Below are 17,313 nucleotides of genomic sequence, written 5' to 3' on the forward strand. Positions count from 1 at the left end.
TTAGAACAATTAATCAGTGGAACAACTTGCCTCCAGAAGTTGTGAATGCTCCAACACCGGAAATGTTTAAGAAAATGTTGGATAACCATTTGTCTGAAATGGTGTAGGATTTCCTGCCTGGGCAGGGGATTGGACTAGAAGACCTCTAAGGTCCCTTCCAACTCTGTTATTACTATTATTATTATTATTATTACTTCTGAAAGAGTCGTGCAGTGGGATTAAGAGAACAGAGATTAGAGAATTTTAAAAAGACATTGTGGTTAAATCTAAATGTTATTCCCTTCCATTCAAGGTGGTGCCAGCATGCAATTTAGGAATAATATCTGTATTGGTTGCGCCTTGATGGTCACAGATAGTCTTCAACTTACGACCAAAATTTCTGTAGCCAGCCGAAACATTTGCTAAGTAACATTTGCATTGTGACCTTTCTTGCCACAGTTAAGTGAATCACTGGTAAGTTAGTAACAGGATTAAGAGAATCTAGCTTCCCCCATTGACTTTGCTTCTCAGAAAGTCGCAAAAGAGGATCACATGACCCCTGGACTCTGCAACCATCATAAATATGAGTCAGTTGCCAAGGGTCTGAATTTTGATCACGTGACCATGGGGATGCTGCAACGGTCGTAAGTGTGACCAACGGTCATAAGTCACTTTTTTTCAGTGTTAACTTCAAATGGTCACTAAATGAATTGTTGTAAGATGAGATTGTAGGTGTTACTGGACCTTATGCGCAAATTCACTGACAAAACCACAAGTTGCAAGAAATGAAGAACAATCAAACGATGTATTTTTATTTATTATTAATTTTGAGGAATAGCATATCTCATACAAATCCCTTTTCTGGATATCACTTGTTAATGGACTGGGGGTTCTTTTCATTTTTCAGAATTTTGAGGGGAGGGCAATATGGGGATTAAGCATTCAGAGCTACTACTGACATAACAGGACTTGTTTCATAGTCAAAGCAATTTTTAGAGGTTCTTGAAGCAAAAAACAAACAAACCGTGGAGTTTATAGTTAGTGACTCAGCTAGGAGAAACTTTCAATGGGTCTGTAGGATTTCAGAGTTTAAATTAGCATTATTAGATCGGGTATTATTTCCGCACACTTAAATAAAACCCTGCAAAATCATAATTTATATCTACCTACAATCCCAGCAGGGGTTTTTTCCACCCCTCTCGAGAAGAAAACAAAACCAAATAATTCAATAATATAGAGAGTGGAGAAAAAGACGCAGAAAAGTACAGACATTTTGGGAAAGTCTACATTACAGAATGTAAAGCCAGTTTCAAACCTCTCTTTTATTATTCTGACTCTCCAACGAATGAGTTTTTGGAAATAAAACATTCTATAATAAGCCAGTTTAGAGGTCCCAATCGATGAACGACCTCAAAAGCTGGAGTTCCCACTTTAGTCCAACGAGGTCTTTCTTTCAAAATTGAACTCGGATTTCCATCCAAAATTTCTCAGGCTCGTTGGAGAAAGTCACAGAATGAAACTGGTTTCATGCCTAATTCGGATGGCTTTGTAGCGCAGATGTGCCCAGATGACAAAACAGCACAATAGTACATTGAAGAGGAAGGGATTGGAAGGGTGAATTTCTACATAGTCTAGCTACATTTGCTACCTACTGTTCTAAGCCTCTGCTTCTCCTAGCGCTATTGCTGAACTTAATATTTTAAACTTCCAAATAATGCCTAGTCTTGAGTTGGCCAACCAGCAGCTAACTCGCAAACTAACTAACAAACAAACAAATAAAAATCCAGAGCACTTGGGCCCCTTTTCATAATAAATAGCTGAACATCTTAGGAACCGCGCAACAACACTGCGTCATGAGCCATGATCCCCTCAAGGGAAAAATGCAAGAGTTCCTAGAATCACACCAGCAAAAATCTTCCTCAGCTTATGTGGCATCTGAAACAGTCCAGTTGGCCTTGGATAGATCGAAGGGAAGTTCTACTTGGAATCCAGGTGTGGAAGTACCAGAAGTCTGATGAGTGGAGTTTGCAGGCGGGATGGGATGAGGAAGGAGGGGAGGGGGAGAAATCCCATCAGGTGCTTCAAAATGATTCACAGTAGACTCAAGATCTTCAAAAGGCTTTCTTCACTGGAGTCTCTTTGATCAACCGCACGCCACCCAACTGGCCGTTTCATCTGACAGTCAGTGGGTAGGAGGAAGCTGCCTTGGCTGACGTCATGTCAGCTTGGCTTTCTTCTCAGCATCATGTCCCGACTTGCTCTTCACCAACTTATTTAGCTCTCATAACTTAAAAACGCGCCTCTTGGTCGTCAAGAGGAGGAGAGGAGGGATGGGTAAATAAATAAGCGACCTCAGCCATGGCCTTCATCCTAAGAACCCATGTCAAGATCATAGCAGCAACTGTGGAAAGCACCCAGTCATGCGTTAACCTCGTCCCAGAAGTGTGGACCTAGAAGAGAAGTCAAACAGAGAAGGAAGACCTTCCATTAGGACATCAAGCAGACACTCATGTGAGTTGGCCGACTGCTTAGCCAACGGTAAGTCCTGCATTCATCTGAACTGCCATCAGGGCCAGTCTGCATGCTTTAAGAGAAAGGTGTACAGGTAGTCCTCGACTTACGACCAACAGCTGAGCTCGAAATTTCTAAATTAGTTGCTAAACAGTTTTGAGTTTTGGCCCATTTTATGACCTTTCTTGCCACAGCTGTTAAGTGAGTCACTGCAGTTTTTTTTAAATTAGTAACACAGTCGTTAATCTGGCTTCCTCATTGCCTTTGCTGGTCCCCGCCAAAGGGGATCACATGACCTTGGGACATGGCAACCGTCATAAATACATGCAGAAGTTGTAAATGCTCCAACACTGGAAATTTTTAAGAAAATGTGTTGTTGTTGTTTTTTTTTTGCATTTATATCCTGCCCTTCTCCAAAGACTCAGGGCAGCTTACACTATGTCAAGCAATAGTCTTCATCCATTTGTATACTATATACAAAGTCATCTTATTGCCCCCCAAAAATCTGGGTCCTCATTTTACCCACCTTATAAAGGATGGAAGGCTGAGTCAACCTTGGGCCTGGTGGGACTTGAACCTGCAATATTGCAAGCAGTTGCTGTTAATAATAGGCTGCATTAGCCTGTTGCGCCACCAGAGGCGCAATGTTGGATAACCATTGGTCTGAAGTGGTGTAGGGTTTCTTGCCTGGGCAGGGGATTGGACTAGAAGACCTCCAAGGTCCCTTCCAACTCTGTTGTTGTTGTTGTTGTTGCTATTATTATTATTATTATTATTATTATTATTATTATTATTATTATTATTATTATTATTATTATTATATATCAGTTGCCAAATGTCTGAATTTTGATAATGTGACCCTGGGGTGGTGGTGCTACAATGGTCTTACATGTGAAAAATGGTCGTAAGTCACTTTTTTCAGTGCTGTTGTATCTTCGAACGGTCCCTAAGTGAATGGCTGTAAGTCGAGGAATACTTGTCTAAAGCAAAAAATATAGGTCTTTGGTTGTTCGGGTTTTCTCCCGTGTAAAATTGGAAGTGTCTTGGCGACGTTTCGACGAAGTCTCATTCGTCATCTTCAGGCTTCAGCTTCGTGCTTCTGGGAGCAATGTGTGATCGCACTGTTTCTTCCTTTTAACTGCTAGTGGGGATTTGAACTGATTGGGTGGGAGCTTGGCTGTGCTCTGATTGGATGGGGGGTTTTCTGTGCTCTGATTGGCTGGGGGTGTGTCCTGTGTTGGTGGGGGCTTGGTTGTGCTCAGTCTAGTCTGTGCTGCAGGGGGATTTGAGCTGGTGAGCTGCATAGCTGTTGTTTGGCTTTGTGGTCGTGCTACATCTTCATAGTGGGTGTCAGTCTGCTGCATGAATGGATTGGAGGGGTTTGAAATGGCTAATGTTGCAGCTGTGGTCTGGCTTCTGGTCCTTGGTCGTGCTTCATGATCAGTGTGGGTTTGGGTCTGCTTTCTGGGTGGATGTGCGGTGGTGACATCCTGTGTGGACCTTGTGAGTGTGGGTCTGGTGTCATTCCTCGTGTTAGGGACTCGTTTGTCAATAAGGGTGGGTTTCCAAATGGCTGGTAGGCACGAAGCTGAAGCCTGAAGATGACGAATGAGACTTCGTCGAAACGTCGCCAAGACACTTCCAATTTTACACGGGAGAAAACCCGAACAAACAAAAACCTATATACAAACACCCGTGAAAACCTCAGAAAACAAATATATATATATATATATGTATGTGTATATGTATATGTATATGTATGTATGTATATATATATATATATATATATATATTTCTTATTCTATAAAGAGGATAAAGAGCCATGGCTCCTATAAACAGCTGTGGCGGCGCAGTGGTTAGAATGCAGTATTGCAAGCTAACTGCCACATGCCAGCAGTTCGATCCTGACCGGCTCGAGGTTGACTCAGCTGTCCATCTTTCTCAGGGTGACAAAACAAGGACCCCCAATATGCTGACATTTGTAAACCCCTTAAGAGAGTGCTGTAAAGCACTATGAAGTGGTATATAAGTCTAAACGCTATCGCTATTGTTCTCCCAACAGGAAAAACAAAAAACATTGGTAGCAAGGAGTTCAAATGCAAGAAGAAACATTCAGCCTGTTTACAGACAGTGGAAACCTTCAAGCACTTACCTGAGTGTCTTCCACCTGTCTTTTTCAATGTGATTCTCTGGACCTTCACTTTCATACGAGGCCAAATAAAGTGCTACAAGCAGAAGAAAGCAAAGAGGAGCATTACAGACATCTTCTCGTGCCTTGAATTAAGTTCCCTGTGACACAGCAACGCCGTATCTTTTCAAATCTGTGGCCCTCAGGGGTCTTCAGGGGAAATAATTTTCTCATTTCTAATGGGGTTAAAAGCTTGCGTGAACTGGAGTGCACGTAATAGCTCATAAGTGAGATTCAAGGTTCTTATGAACATCCTCATTATTCTTATCCGGAAGGAGTGGAAGACATGTTAGCCAGGGGTGGGCTTCAAAAATTTTAGCAAGGGGTTCTCTGCCCAGTTGCTGGGTGAGCATGGCCATGATGGGCGTGGCCTACTTGGGCTCTTGCTCCGGGGGGGGGAGGCATTTTTGCCCTCCAAGGGCTCCAGAGGCTTTTTTTGAGCCTCCGGGAGGGAGAAAACAGCCTCCCCAGGCTCCGGTGGCCATCTGGAGGCCAGAAACAGGCCTATTCTGGCCTTCTCGAACTTCCAGTAGGCCCGTTTTTCACCCTCCCTGGGCCGCATGGGGATTCCTGGGAGGGGCGTGGTGTGGTGGACGTGGTGAGGCCAACCAGGAGTGGGATTTGGGGGTTCTCTGAACTGCACAGAATCTTAGCTAGAGGTTCTCCCGAACCCCTGCGAACTCCCAGCAACCCACCCCTGATGTTAGCTGCTTCCTCCTTCTCCCTTTCAGACAAACGGCTTTCCAATCTCTTTTTAAAAAACCCCAGGGATGGAGCACCCACAACTTCTGGAGGCAAGTCGTTCCACTGGTTAATTGTTCTGTCAGGAAATTTCTCCTTAGTTCAAGGTTGGTTCCCCCCTTGATTAGTTTCCACCCGTTGCTTCCATCTGTGCCACAGCCTCTGGCATTGGAAGTCAGAGGGAAAGTATAAGTAGGCAATTACATATCACACTGTGTATCCACATAGCTGTCATATACAACACGTTGAACACGTCTACGGAGATTCTCAGTCCTCCGGGCCATGGTTTTTCCAAGAGGAAACTTGGACTTCCTCGTTTTTCTTTGAAGACGTTCCGCTTCTCATCCAAGAAGTTCCTTCAGCTCTGACTGGATGGTAGGGAACGGAAGGATTCCATTCCATAAATCCTTCCATTCCTTACCATCCAGTCAGAGCTGAAGAAGCTCCTTGGATGAGCAGCAAAACGTCTTTAAAGAAAAACAAGGAAGCCCAGTTGCCTCTTGAAAAAAGCACTTTTGGGACATGCAGAACAATGACAGGTGTTCTTCTCTTACCGTCCTCACTGAAAATTGGAATGGTGAGCAGGTACTGAAGGATTTTCCGGTCCCTCTCAAAAGGACATTCCACTTGCTTCCAGGTCATAAACTCACTCACTTGTTTAGCCAATTCCCAAAACTTCTGCAAGGAATGAACAAAACAGGGAAAGCACATGAGCTAAGCAGGTAAAAGGGATCCATTAAAACAAGGCAATAGGGTTGATTGCTCTGTTTCAGAAGGACAGGTCACTAAACTGTTGCAATAAAGGAGAATATTTGCAGCTTAGGGTTGACATGATGCTTGGTGCTCTCTGAGCTTGGTTGTTTTCTTGTAGACGTTTCATTACCCACCCTACAGAGATGGTGTTCAGCTGGTTTGCACAGATTCAGGCGAACCAGTAGTGGTGGTCGCAAGGCCACTTACCTGCCCCGGCTCCAAGTCATGCTATTTAGGCATATTTTCGAGGCTGGGTACATGCATGGAAGGTGCGCGAGTGAGCAAAGCTCATGTTGTGTCTGCACCCCCCGAGCCGGGCCCCCTGCCAGAAAGTGACTTGGAAAGTGAGGGGGAAGGGCCATCAGGACTTACCTCGGGAGCACCGGCTTCCCTGGCTCAGCTCCAGGAGCCAGAGGCAGGCCAGGTGGAAGTGATAACGAGGCCTCCGTCTCCTGACTCTTTCTCCCCCCCAGGCCACGCCTCCAGACCCAGCTGATGGCAATCAGGCCTGGCTGGACCCTAGGTTTCGTAGGCAGGAGACGCAGGAACAACAGAAGCAGGGGTGGGGCAGGCCTAGGAAGTGCTGAGTCATGGACCCACACCCCACAGGATATAAAACCAGCGAGGGCTGCTATGCCTCTTCGTAGCAGGCAAATCAACTGCTTAACTAGAGCTGAAGTACTGTTTGTTCCTGGGTGACTCATCGGCATCAAGGGAGATAACAGAGACACTTGGCAGACGCACGCTATTTTGCTGCCAGAGCTGATAGTGCCGGCTAATTAAGCCATCACTCGGATGGAGGCGAGGGGGGACAGAACAGCTCATGTGCAGAAGGCCGGGCATATGCGCAGACAGTGTGCGTGCGCACAAAGCGAGCGTGCACTCGGCGAACCGGTGGTAAAGGTAAGTGAAACCACCTCTGCCACCCTAGTAACATCATCAATGCTAAAAGGGAGTTGGGTTTGTTCTCAATTTATATTCTAGTGAATTATTCAGTTGGTGTTGTAGGGGGGGTTAGTCTAAAGGTTATTTGGCTGTTTATTATTAGTTTGTTAGCCTATGATACATAGCTAACTATTCTGTCCGCCCTTTGCCTCCGTCCAAGTGATGGCTTAATTAGCCGGCACTATCAGCTCTGGCAGCAAAATAGTGAGCGTCTGCCAAGTGTCTCTGTTATCTCCCTTGACGCCGATGAGTCACCCAGGAACAAACTTCAGCTCTTAGTTAATCAGTTGATTTGCCTGCTACGAAGAGGCACAGCAGTTCTTGCTGCCTTTATATCCTGTGGGGTGTGGCTCCATGACTCAGCACTTCCTAGGCCTGCCCCACCCCTGCTTCTGTTGTTCCTGCGTCTCCTGCCTACGGAACCTAGGGTCCAGCCAGGCCTGATTGCCATCAGCTGGATCTGGAGGCATGGCCTGGGAGGGAGAAAGTGTCAGGGGACGTTATCTCTTCCACTTGGCCTGCCTCTGGCTCCTGGAGCTGAGCCAGGGAAGCCGGTGACGGCCCTTCCCCCTCACTGTCCAAGTTACTTTCTGCCAGGAGGCCCGGCTCGGGGGGCGCAGACACAACAGCTAACAATAAACAGCCTATGCAAAGAAACCTCCGTGACAATTCCCACCAATACTGACAGGGCAATTTACTAGATTATAAACCGAGAGCAAACCCCACTCCTATTCCAGTACAGATGACGTTACCTAGTTTGGGTAAAGAAATGTCGGCAAGAAAACAACCAAGCTCAGAGACCACCAAGGAGCCCTTATAACTCTTGTCTTTTGTAATTCTGCTCGTCCTGCTTCTTCATGCCTATAAGAATGGACTGTTCCTTAATTCTTTTTTAAAATATTTTTTTAAATTTTTTTTTAATATTAAACATAAAAATTCAATGTCGATATAAACAGTGTGTTGTCTGAGTATAGTTGTTTTTAAAACAATAGTAATAACAATAACAATAATATTCATAACAATGATAATTACATAATAATATTTGCTCATCCGTTTTAATAAATCTTCAATTTAATAAATTTAATAAATCTTTAATGTCCATCATTGCCTTATGCTTTTAAGTTTCTAACTTCTGTTTCTGCTGGTTAGCCATTGATAAAACAAATCCCACGTTAAAAAGTACTCAGTTCCTTCCTTCTTAATTCTGAGTGTTAGCCTATCCATTTCTGCACGTTCTAATATTTTTTAATAACATTTTCATCTGTAGGGATCTCTTCATTTTTCCATTGCTGTGCAAACACAGTTGTAGCAGCAGTTAACACAAGTATAATTAAATGTATATTCCCTTTATTATATTTTTCCCGGTAAAATATTTCTGCCTTTAGATGCATGTGTTGCTTTACTGTTTTTTTCCAGCCATGTGTGTAATTTTGTGAATTAAGGACTATTCCTTAATTCTGTGGGTTGGGGAAGAAAAGACTAGCGCTTTGTCAATGAAAACAAGGCATTTTGGACATGCTCAGAGGTGATAGGGCTCTTCAAAAAACCAACAATGGTTGGAAGGGAAGGAAACATGTCAAAAGCCTTGATGTAGCCAGTACAAAGTTCCTGTGTCTGCATTCCAAACTCCAGATGAGGCTTTCCGCTCCTATGTTTAATTTGATGAGGTTAAAGTTTAAGAGAAATCTGGAAATCCTGAGCAGACTCGACTTACCTCAAAATTGACATGGCCGTTGGGCAAGCGGTTGGCACAGCCCTCGTTGAGGAAGTAAATGTCCTTGATAAGCAGGCTGAAAAATGGGATCACAATCTAAAGGAAGAAAAGGAAGGGGGGTGGGAAACCACAATCCAGATTAGCAACAGACTTGTCACTGGAACAAGGTGGGGAGGAGGGAATCTTTGTCGCGTTCAGGACAAATAAGGAATGAACTGCATCATGTTTGGGACAGAGGTAGCTCCATAAAGCTATACGACAAGAGAGACCATCGCTGAAGCTAAGCAGAAGATCCTTTGCTTGACTATCCCCTCTGGTCAAACACCACTTCTGCATAATTTAGGAGTTCTAGTATCCCCAGTAAGCCAGGGGGGGGGGGAACCATGGCCTTTTTATGACTTGTGGACTTCAACTCCCAGAATTCCTGAGCCAGCCATTTTATGACTTGTGGACTTGAACTCCCAGAATCATGAGACCCAGAATCTCTGAGCCGGCCACGGTTCATGGTTCCACATCTCTGCAGTATGCCAAACATTGTGTGTTATCCAGTCATACGATGAGTGAGGGGGCCAAATTAAATGAATAGATTAAATAAATACAAGTAAGTCAATGACTTATGATAAAAAACTGAGTCCAAAATTTCTATTGATTATTCCATTGATAAGCAAAGCAGTCAAGTGAGTTTTGCCCCATTTTACAACCTTCACTGTCACAGTTATTAAGTGAATCACTGCAGCGGAATTATGCGATTGTTATTATGCAGGGAATTGGCTTCCCCACCCATTGACTTTGCTTGTCAGAGGCCGACCGGGAAAGTTACAAAGCGTGATCACATCGCAATGGCACACTGCAATCATTATAAATACATGCCGTTGCCAAATGCCTAAATGTTGATCACATGACCATGGGAATGCTACAATGGTCTTAAGTGCGAAAACTGGTCATCAATCACTTCTTTTGCACCACGGTAGCGCAGTGGTTAGAGTCCAGTACTGCAGGCTACTTCTGCTGGCTGCCTGCAATTTGGCAGTTCGAATCTCACCAGGCTCAAGGTTGACTCAGCCTTCCATCCTTCTGAGGTGGATAAAATGAGGGCCCAAATTGTTGGGTGGCAATAGGCTGACTCTGTGAAACCACTTAGAGCGGGCAGTAAAGCACTGTGAAGCGGTAGATAAGTCTAAGTGCTATTGCTAGTTTTCAGTACCGTTGTAACTTTGAACAGTCACAAAACAAATGGTTGTTAAGTCAAAGACTACCTGTATTTATCTCTTTCTTGGACCATACCTTCTCTCTGCTGCTGTGAGCTGTCAAAGATCTCTGAGTTGCCCCACGGAGGGCTGTGCGGTAATTGTAGAAATTGCTAGAAGGGTCCATTTGATGCTAGAAAAAGGAGAAGTACAAATGTAGAGACTTAGAATTTTGTGTCGGAAGCCCTAAAATTCCATCAAAATATTGCTATAAAAGTCCACCTTTTAATCTGGGGAGACCATTTCCAATACAAAGCAATCACTAAACAGTTTTAAAATTAAGAGGCAAAAACAGATTATGCATCAAAAAGCTAACCAAATCTGGTAAAAAAAAATCAGATGAAGCAAATAATTGTAAAATTTCATTTCTATCTGAAAGTGCTGATGATCAAAATGATCTGAAAGTAGCAACAGATGAATTGGTAAATGTAAGGATCCATTTTCAAAAATCAAAATCCACTATGGTATCTTCCTGAAGTACTGGGACTAGAATAGAATAACAGAGTGGGAAGGGGACCTTGGAGGTCTTCTAGTCCAACCCCCTGCTTAGACAGGAAACCCTATACCACTTCAGACAAATCGTTGTCCAATCTCTTCTTTCAAACTTCCAGTGTTGGAGCATTTACAACTTCTGGAGGCAAGTTGTTCCACTGATTGTTTTAACTGTCAGGAAATTTCTCCTTAGTTCTATGTTGCATCTCTCCTTGAATAGTTTCCACCCATTGCTTCTTGTTCTACCTTCAGGTGCTTTGGAGAATAGCTTGACTCCCTCTTCTTTGGGGCAGCCCCTGAGATGTTGAAACACTGCTATCATATCACCCCTACTCCTTCTTTTCATTAAACTAGATAGTCTAAGGATTCCCAACCTAAGTTCATGGAGGCTGGGAATTCTGGGTTTTGCAGTCTCAATATATCCAGCCATAGCATCTCACGTAGCATTCCACTTAACAATATATCAGACTAAGAAAATGCACTCAGGATATTTATTATGTTTGCTCCTTTAACAGAACTAATAGAAGAGACAATAAATTCACTGCGGAATCATAAAAAAGTTGTAGCAACCCCGAACAGCTCAGTACTTCTGTACAACTGGATAACTGAAGAAGCTTCTTGGATGAGAAGTGAAACATCTTCAAGGAAAAACAAAGTCCAGTTGCCTTTTTAAAAGCACTTTTGGGACAACCATGACCTGGATGACTCTCCATAGATAGCCAGATAACAACAATTCAGTTTAAAAGGTCAGTCTTACCTCCAGAATGTCAAACTTGGCAGTCTTGACTTTTGACCAAGTTTTCTTTAATCTGGAGACAGGAGTCATATTCATTCCAGCTTTTATTTCAAAGTATAGAGAGAAAGAGAATATCAGAGATAAAACACACAGCCATATTTTGAGGGCAATTTTTCCCTAAATGAGGAAAAAACTAACCAACCACTAAGATATCGACTTTTTTAAGTTTTCTTTTTTTATCCCATTATAACAAATGATCCCAAAATATACCATTAAAAATGCAATCACGGTTAACATTTCTATAGACAACATTTTAGAAAGTTATATTCCTTTCTAGACTCATGATCCATAAGCATTTTGGCATAGATTTCTAGCTACCAACTAATAGAAATCTGTTTCAAGAGAAATTTGTGGTGGATTTTCTTTGCTTTCCTACCAGACGACATGTATAAAGTAAGCTTTGAAAAATGTTTCACAAGTCCAATTTGTATGAGACTTAAGTAAACTCATCTAGAAGCCAAAGCCTTAAAACATGGCAGCCATTTTTAATGCAGGTCATGCATTAAAAATGGCTGCCATTAAAAGCTTATGTGAGGGATCCTGGCTGGCTTTTCCATCTTTGCAAAGATTCATTAATGAAGTAAAACTAAACTGGGCAAGGGACATGTTTTGGGCCCAAAATGTCCCTATGGGGAAGATGAGAAAGAGATGAGACAAAGAGGCACATCAAGAGTTGCTTTCTCATAATTTTAAGGTGGTTTTTCTCAACCTTGGCAGGCTGAAGATGTGTGGACTTCAACTCCCAGAATTCCCCAGCCAGCATAGGGGGTTGAAGTCTACACATCTTCAAATTGCCAAGGTTGTGAAACACCGGTAAGGTAAAGGTTCCCCTCGCACATATGTGCTGGTCGTTCCCGACTCTGGGGGGAGGTGCTCATTTCCGTTTCAAAGAGCCGGCGCTGTCCGAAGATATCTCCATGGTCATGTGGCCAGCATGACCAAACACCAAAGGCACAAGGAACGCTGTTCCTTCCCACCAAAGGTGCTCCGTATTTTTCTACTTGCATTTTTTTCTGTGCTTTCGAACTGCTAGGTTGGCAGAAGCTGGGACAAGTAACAGGAACTCACCCCATTATGCGGCACTAGGGATTCAAACCGCTGAACTGTCGACCTTTCGATCGACAAGTTCAATGTCTTAGCCACTGAGCTAACCCTAATCTTCCGAGAAACCCTGGTTTAAGACTAAAAATTCCTAAAAATCCCAGGAACCCTAACAAATGTGGAGGCTGCCAGGTTATCCAACATGATCCGGAAGCTTTGGGGCAGAATTGGATAAAGGAGAAACATCTAAACATTTTTTTCCAAAGCAAAACATCAAGGAAATGGATAGAAAGCATTCTTATGTATACTCACAAATAATAGCCATTAAAGAGTTAAAGTTTCCAATGTTGAAACATTCTCGAGCGACATCAATGAAGTATTCTATCATTCTTGCTCTGTGTTTTTTCTTTATAGGCTGCGAGAGAGCAAAACACAATGTTGGGATTTAGCTGAGAACTTGTCCAAATGGGAAGAAAGATCTCTTCTGAGCTTTTCAGAGCACTGATTTTAACTTTTAAAGAGTTACATTTCAGGATGGAGTCAAAAGCAAAGGTTTCCCTGACTAGTCGTGTCCGACTCACGATGCTCAACTCTGTTTCTTGGCCGAGGGAGCCAGCGTTGTCTGAAGACTATTTCCGTGGTCATGTGGCCAGCATGGCCATATGCCAAAGGCGCATAGAACTATGTTATCTTCCCACCAAAGTGGTATCTATTTATCTACTTGCATTTGCATACTTTCAAACTCCTAGACAGGCAGGAGCTGGAGCAAGAACGGGAGCTCACCCTGTCGCACAGCACTCGGGTCTCAAACCTGAGCTGTCAGCTTTCCAAAAATACACCCTCCTGCACGTAATCCTTATGTGGAGTAAGCAAGGACATCAGAGGAACATTCAAGTAAGTCAGCTGGAGACATTCGTATAGAGAGGAATAATTTACTAGTGTGAACTCCATTCAACCTCAAGGGGGGTTGGTGCGGAGTTTTACTTCTGTACCATACAATCTTGTGCATAGAATATAGCTCCCAGCTGGTTTCTGTGTGTTGTGGCCCGCCGGCGGCCAGCAGAGCTGGCAGCAGTGTCGGACAATGAGGAGTTTGGGGAGGAGTTTGGGACAGTCCTGGGGGCTGGGGAAAGTTCGGACGAGGGCTCTGCATCGGAGGCAGAGAGGGAGGTAGACAGCAGTGAGGCAGAGGAACAGCATGAGCCCGTTCCCAGTGCGTGTATGTGCAGAGCTGCCCGAAGACAAGAACAACTCAGAAAGCAGGGTCGACTCAGAAGTAAAGCCACAGCTCGGAGGTGATTGGCCCCTCCCATAGCAAATATAAGAGGAATGAATGGGTAGTGGGCTTTTGCAGGAAACAATTCGTTCATTCCGTGACTCTGAGAGACTCTGTGCCAAGTTTGGCCTTTACTGTGGTTGGAAACAAGTTACGTGGCAGCTTGCTGAAGGAGATAAGGTGTATTGAGAAATATTCCTTTGAAAAACTGGACAAACCTTGCTGGCTGTGAATGAACGTAATTCACAGTCGTGTAAATAAAAGAGGTTTTGCCAGGACCAATTCCTGCTTTCTGCTTGTTAAGGGAGCCTAGGTCAGAACACTATGGCCTGATCAAAGCGGAAGGAAAGAAATGCACCACATACAGAAGGAAGACCAATGAACAGTTTTGCTTACCATACATATTTCTGTGGCAACCAAATAACTCAGTCTATTGAACCATTCCACGTAAGCTTCCAGATTCCGAGACTTCTTCCGATCTCCATAAGAACTCTGAGAAGGAAACAAAAAACAGGCGGTTCACGTCTTACACCTCGAATTTAAAGAATTTGGTAGCTTCTGACCAAGCCAATTTCGGCAGTAGCATCAATCGGAAGATCCAGTAATCCAACTTGTTATCATCCAGTTAAGCATGTTAACATTGGAGATCAGAGACATTTACTGGGCAATAATTTAATGCAAATTTACCTGTATGCACTTTCTGAATTTATAATATACAAACCAACATCATTTTTCATTGAAATCCATACTTAACTTCCACAAAACTGCATTATTTGGGGAGAAACTTTTGCAAAACTGCGTGCACTAAGACACACCTATGTAAATATAAAATTTTTACCATAGTTTATCATTGTTCCTGCTATTCACCTTTTCATTGTCCAGGGTGTCCTTCTGCACAAATGCTTGGACGAATTCTTGTGGTCCAATGTAACTAAGTCTCTCCTAAAAGAAAGAAAAATTCCACTCATGGTCAACGTTTATCCTTATAGAGGAGGATGTAAAGTAAAGGAGTCTCTACAGATTTTACTACAGCTAGTCATTGCTGACCATAGAGGGCAATGCTCATCTCTGTTTCAAAGCCATTGAGCCAGCGCTGTCCGAAGACATTTCCGTGGTCATGTGATTTCACGGAGTGCTGTTACCTTCTCACCCAAGTGGTACTTATTTATCTACTTGCATCTGCATGCTTTTGAACCGCATTTGGCAGGACCTGAGGCAAGGACGGGAGCTCACTCTGCTGCATAGCGCTCGGGTCTCGAACCCCGGGCTGCCAGCTTTCCAGCTAACAAGCCGGAACTACCGAGTTCTGGCTTAACTACCGAGCTACTGCGCGACCACTGAGAAAAATGGTCAAGCAAGAGTCAACTATACAGTGGGGGGGAATAAACTTACAAGCTCTATGTGAGTCAGCTGCTGGGCTAACATGTAAGGATCGCTGCAGACGGTGATGATATCTCGTTGGATGGCCTGGGGTTTGGTCTTTAAAACTGTCAGTCTATCGGTTGAAGTAGCATTGATTTTTGCAAGAACTTCCTCGTATTGGTTAAGAGAGGCCAGCTTACGAATGAGGCTCTGGATGACTTGTTGCACATTTTTCCGATAGGCCTGTCGATGAAAAGAGAAATAATGAAAAGGGATCGGTTTTTTTTGAATACCTGAAATGCTTTCTGTTGGTGGAGCTTACACGTAACAGTATGCCAGAAGATGCCTTCCGCTCATGAAGTCACGATTTACTTGTATCCTGCCTTTATTTTTTATTTATTTATTTATAATATTACATTACAAATAATTCAAGATGGCAAACATGTCCAGTACACTCCCTGTTTCAATTTTCCCCACAGCAAACAATCCTATGAGGTGAGTTGGGCTGAGAGAGAGCAGTTGTCCCAAAGTCACTCAGGTGGCTTTTATAGCTACGGCCAGACTTGAACTCATAGTCTCCTGGTGATTGTCTCAAAGTCACCCAGCTGGCTTCCATGGCTAGGGTGGAACTTGGAACTCATGGTTTCCTGTTTTCTAGCCTAGCGCCTTAACTATTAGACCAAACTGGCTCTCTGTTGCTTTGCAGCCAAAGAGAATTGGAAACCACAATCTTTTGAAGATTTCTAAACACCAACACTCACGATTTCGAGCTGAATCTAAAGCCAGAATTCTGTTTTAACTTTTGTGTTTACTCTTTTACCATTTTTTTTATACGCTGTGGCTTTCTTCTTCTTATTCCTATCCTTGGAATTATTATTATTATTATTATTATTATTATTATTATTATTATTATTATTATTATTATTATTATTATTATTATTATTATTATTATTATTATTATTTCGATTTTTATACCGCCCTTCTCCCGAAGGACTCAGGGCGGTGTACAGCCAAATAAAACAAACAATACAATATACAATTAAAACCTGAATTTAAAAAACTTATTTCACCATTGGCCTAAGACTTTAAAACATATAAAACTAAAAAACCCATTAAAATTCATAGTAAAAATTTAAAAAACCAATAAAATTTAAGCCAGCCCTGCGCGAATAAATAAATGTGTTTTTAATTCGCGGCGGAAAGTCCGAAGGTCAGGTATTTGGCGTAAACCAGGGGGAAGTTCGTTCCAGAGGGTGATGGATGAAATAAAATGAAATAAAATGAAATATTAGATGAAATTAAAAAAAAACTAACCAAAAATGGTGAGCTACGTACGTATACTTTGACTTAGCTTGATTAGCAAACAATTGTTAAATCAACCCCCCCTTTTTTTTAACATGATACTTTCTTATTTTCTCCTGATTACTTTATACAGAAAGTAGAAAGGGCTGGAAAATGAAGGCTGGATGTCATAGTGGAGATAAAAGTCAATTGGAGCACTGCCAATTTGTGGGCCGGGGTGCCACATTTCCTGTTCTGCGGACACAACCAGAGCCTTAGATTCATTAGTACTCTTGGCAAGAATGACAACCTGATGCTTCTGCAGGCACAGTGGTGTCACTGCATAACTGCAAGAGAAAATTCTCACCAGAACGTACTGCTAACCATATCAATATGCTGAACTGCGAAATGAAGAAATGGTATTCCTGTCATTTGAGTCTGTCAAGTCTCACTGTATTTTAAAAAAAGAATTTGTGAGTTTCTTGTACCCCACTGAGTTCTTCCACCTAAACCGACTAAATCCCGTAAAGCTGACGAGGGAGGGAGGGAGGGAGAGGGAGAGAGAGAGAGAGCGCAGCAGGTATAAAAATCAAGCTTCATCAAATATAAAAATGTGGATATTCTGGAAAGCGCCATCCCAAGTAGTGCACTCATTACTGTAAACCAAAAAGAGCAAATTTAGAAATTCCCTCTTAAGACCTTTTTGTATGGACACCCCCCCACACACACGCACCACTAAGCTCTTTTGAGTGAACAGCCACAACTGGATCATGTATGGGCACAGTCACAGTCACAAAACGACTACAGCAGTGGTGGGTTTCAAATTTTTTTACTACCGGTTCTGTGGGTATGGCTTGGTGGGCATGGCAGGGGAAGGTTACTGCAAAATCCCTATTTTGTCCCAATCAGCTGGGACTCAGGAAGCAGAGAATAGATGGGGGCGGGATCAGTCAGAATTTTTACTACTGGTTCTCTGAACTACTCAAA

General features: G+C 43.0%; 1 protein-coding gene across 2 annotated transcripts in view; it reads right to left on the minus strand.

Moving 5' to 3' along the window:
- Positions 1 to 778: 778 nt before the first annotated feature.
- Positions 779 to 17,313, minus strand: part of RASGEF1B (RasGEF domain family member 1B) — a 63,782-nt gene continuing 47,247 nt past the window's right edge. For both annotated transcript variants that reach the window (XM_058192945.1, XM_058192943.1), the window contains exons 5-14: positions 15,076 to 15,288; positions 14,551 to 14,625; positions 14,080 to 14,175; positions 12,720 to 12,822; positions 11,328 to 11,407; positions 10,116 to 10,211; positions 8,832 to 8,927; positions 5,974 to 6,097; positions 4,643 to 4,715; positions 779 to 2,429 (exon numbers count right to left, since the gene is read on the minus strand). In XM_058192945.1, the coding sequence (XP_058048928.1) occupies positions 2,405 to 2,429; positions 4,643 to 4,715; positions 5,974 to 6,097; positions 8,832 to 8,927; positions 10,116 to 10,211; positions 11,328 to 11,407; positions 12,720 to 12,822; positions 14,080 to 14,175; positions 14,551 to 14,625; positions 15,076 to 15,288 (981 nt within the window). In that variant the 3' untranslated portion in view covers positions 779 to 2,404. The remainder of the gene's footprint in view (positions 2,430 to 4,642; positions 4,716 to 5,973; positions 6,098 to 8,831; positions 8,928 to 10,115; positions 10,212 to 11,327; positions 11,408 to 12,719; positions 12,823 to 14,079; positions 14,176 to 14,550; positions 14,626 to 15,075; positions 15,289 to 17,313) is intronic.

This window comes from Ahaetulla prasina, chromosome 8 (genome assembly GCF_028640845.1).
Source record: "Ahaetulla prasina isolate Xishuangbanna chromosome 8, ASM2864084v1, whole genome shotgun sequence".
Lineage (NCBI taxonomy): Eukaryota > Metazoa > Chordata > Lepidosauria > Squamata > Colubridae > Ahaetulla > Ahaetulla prasina.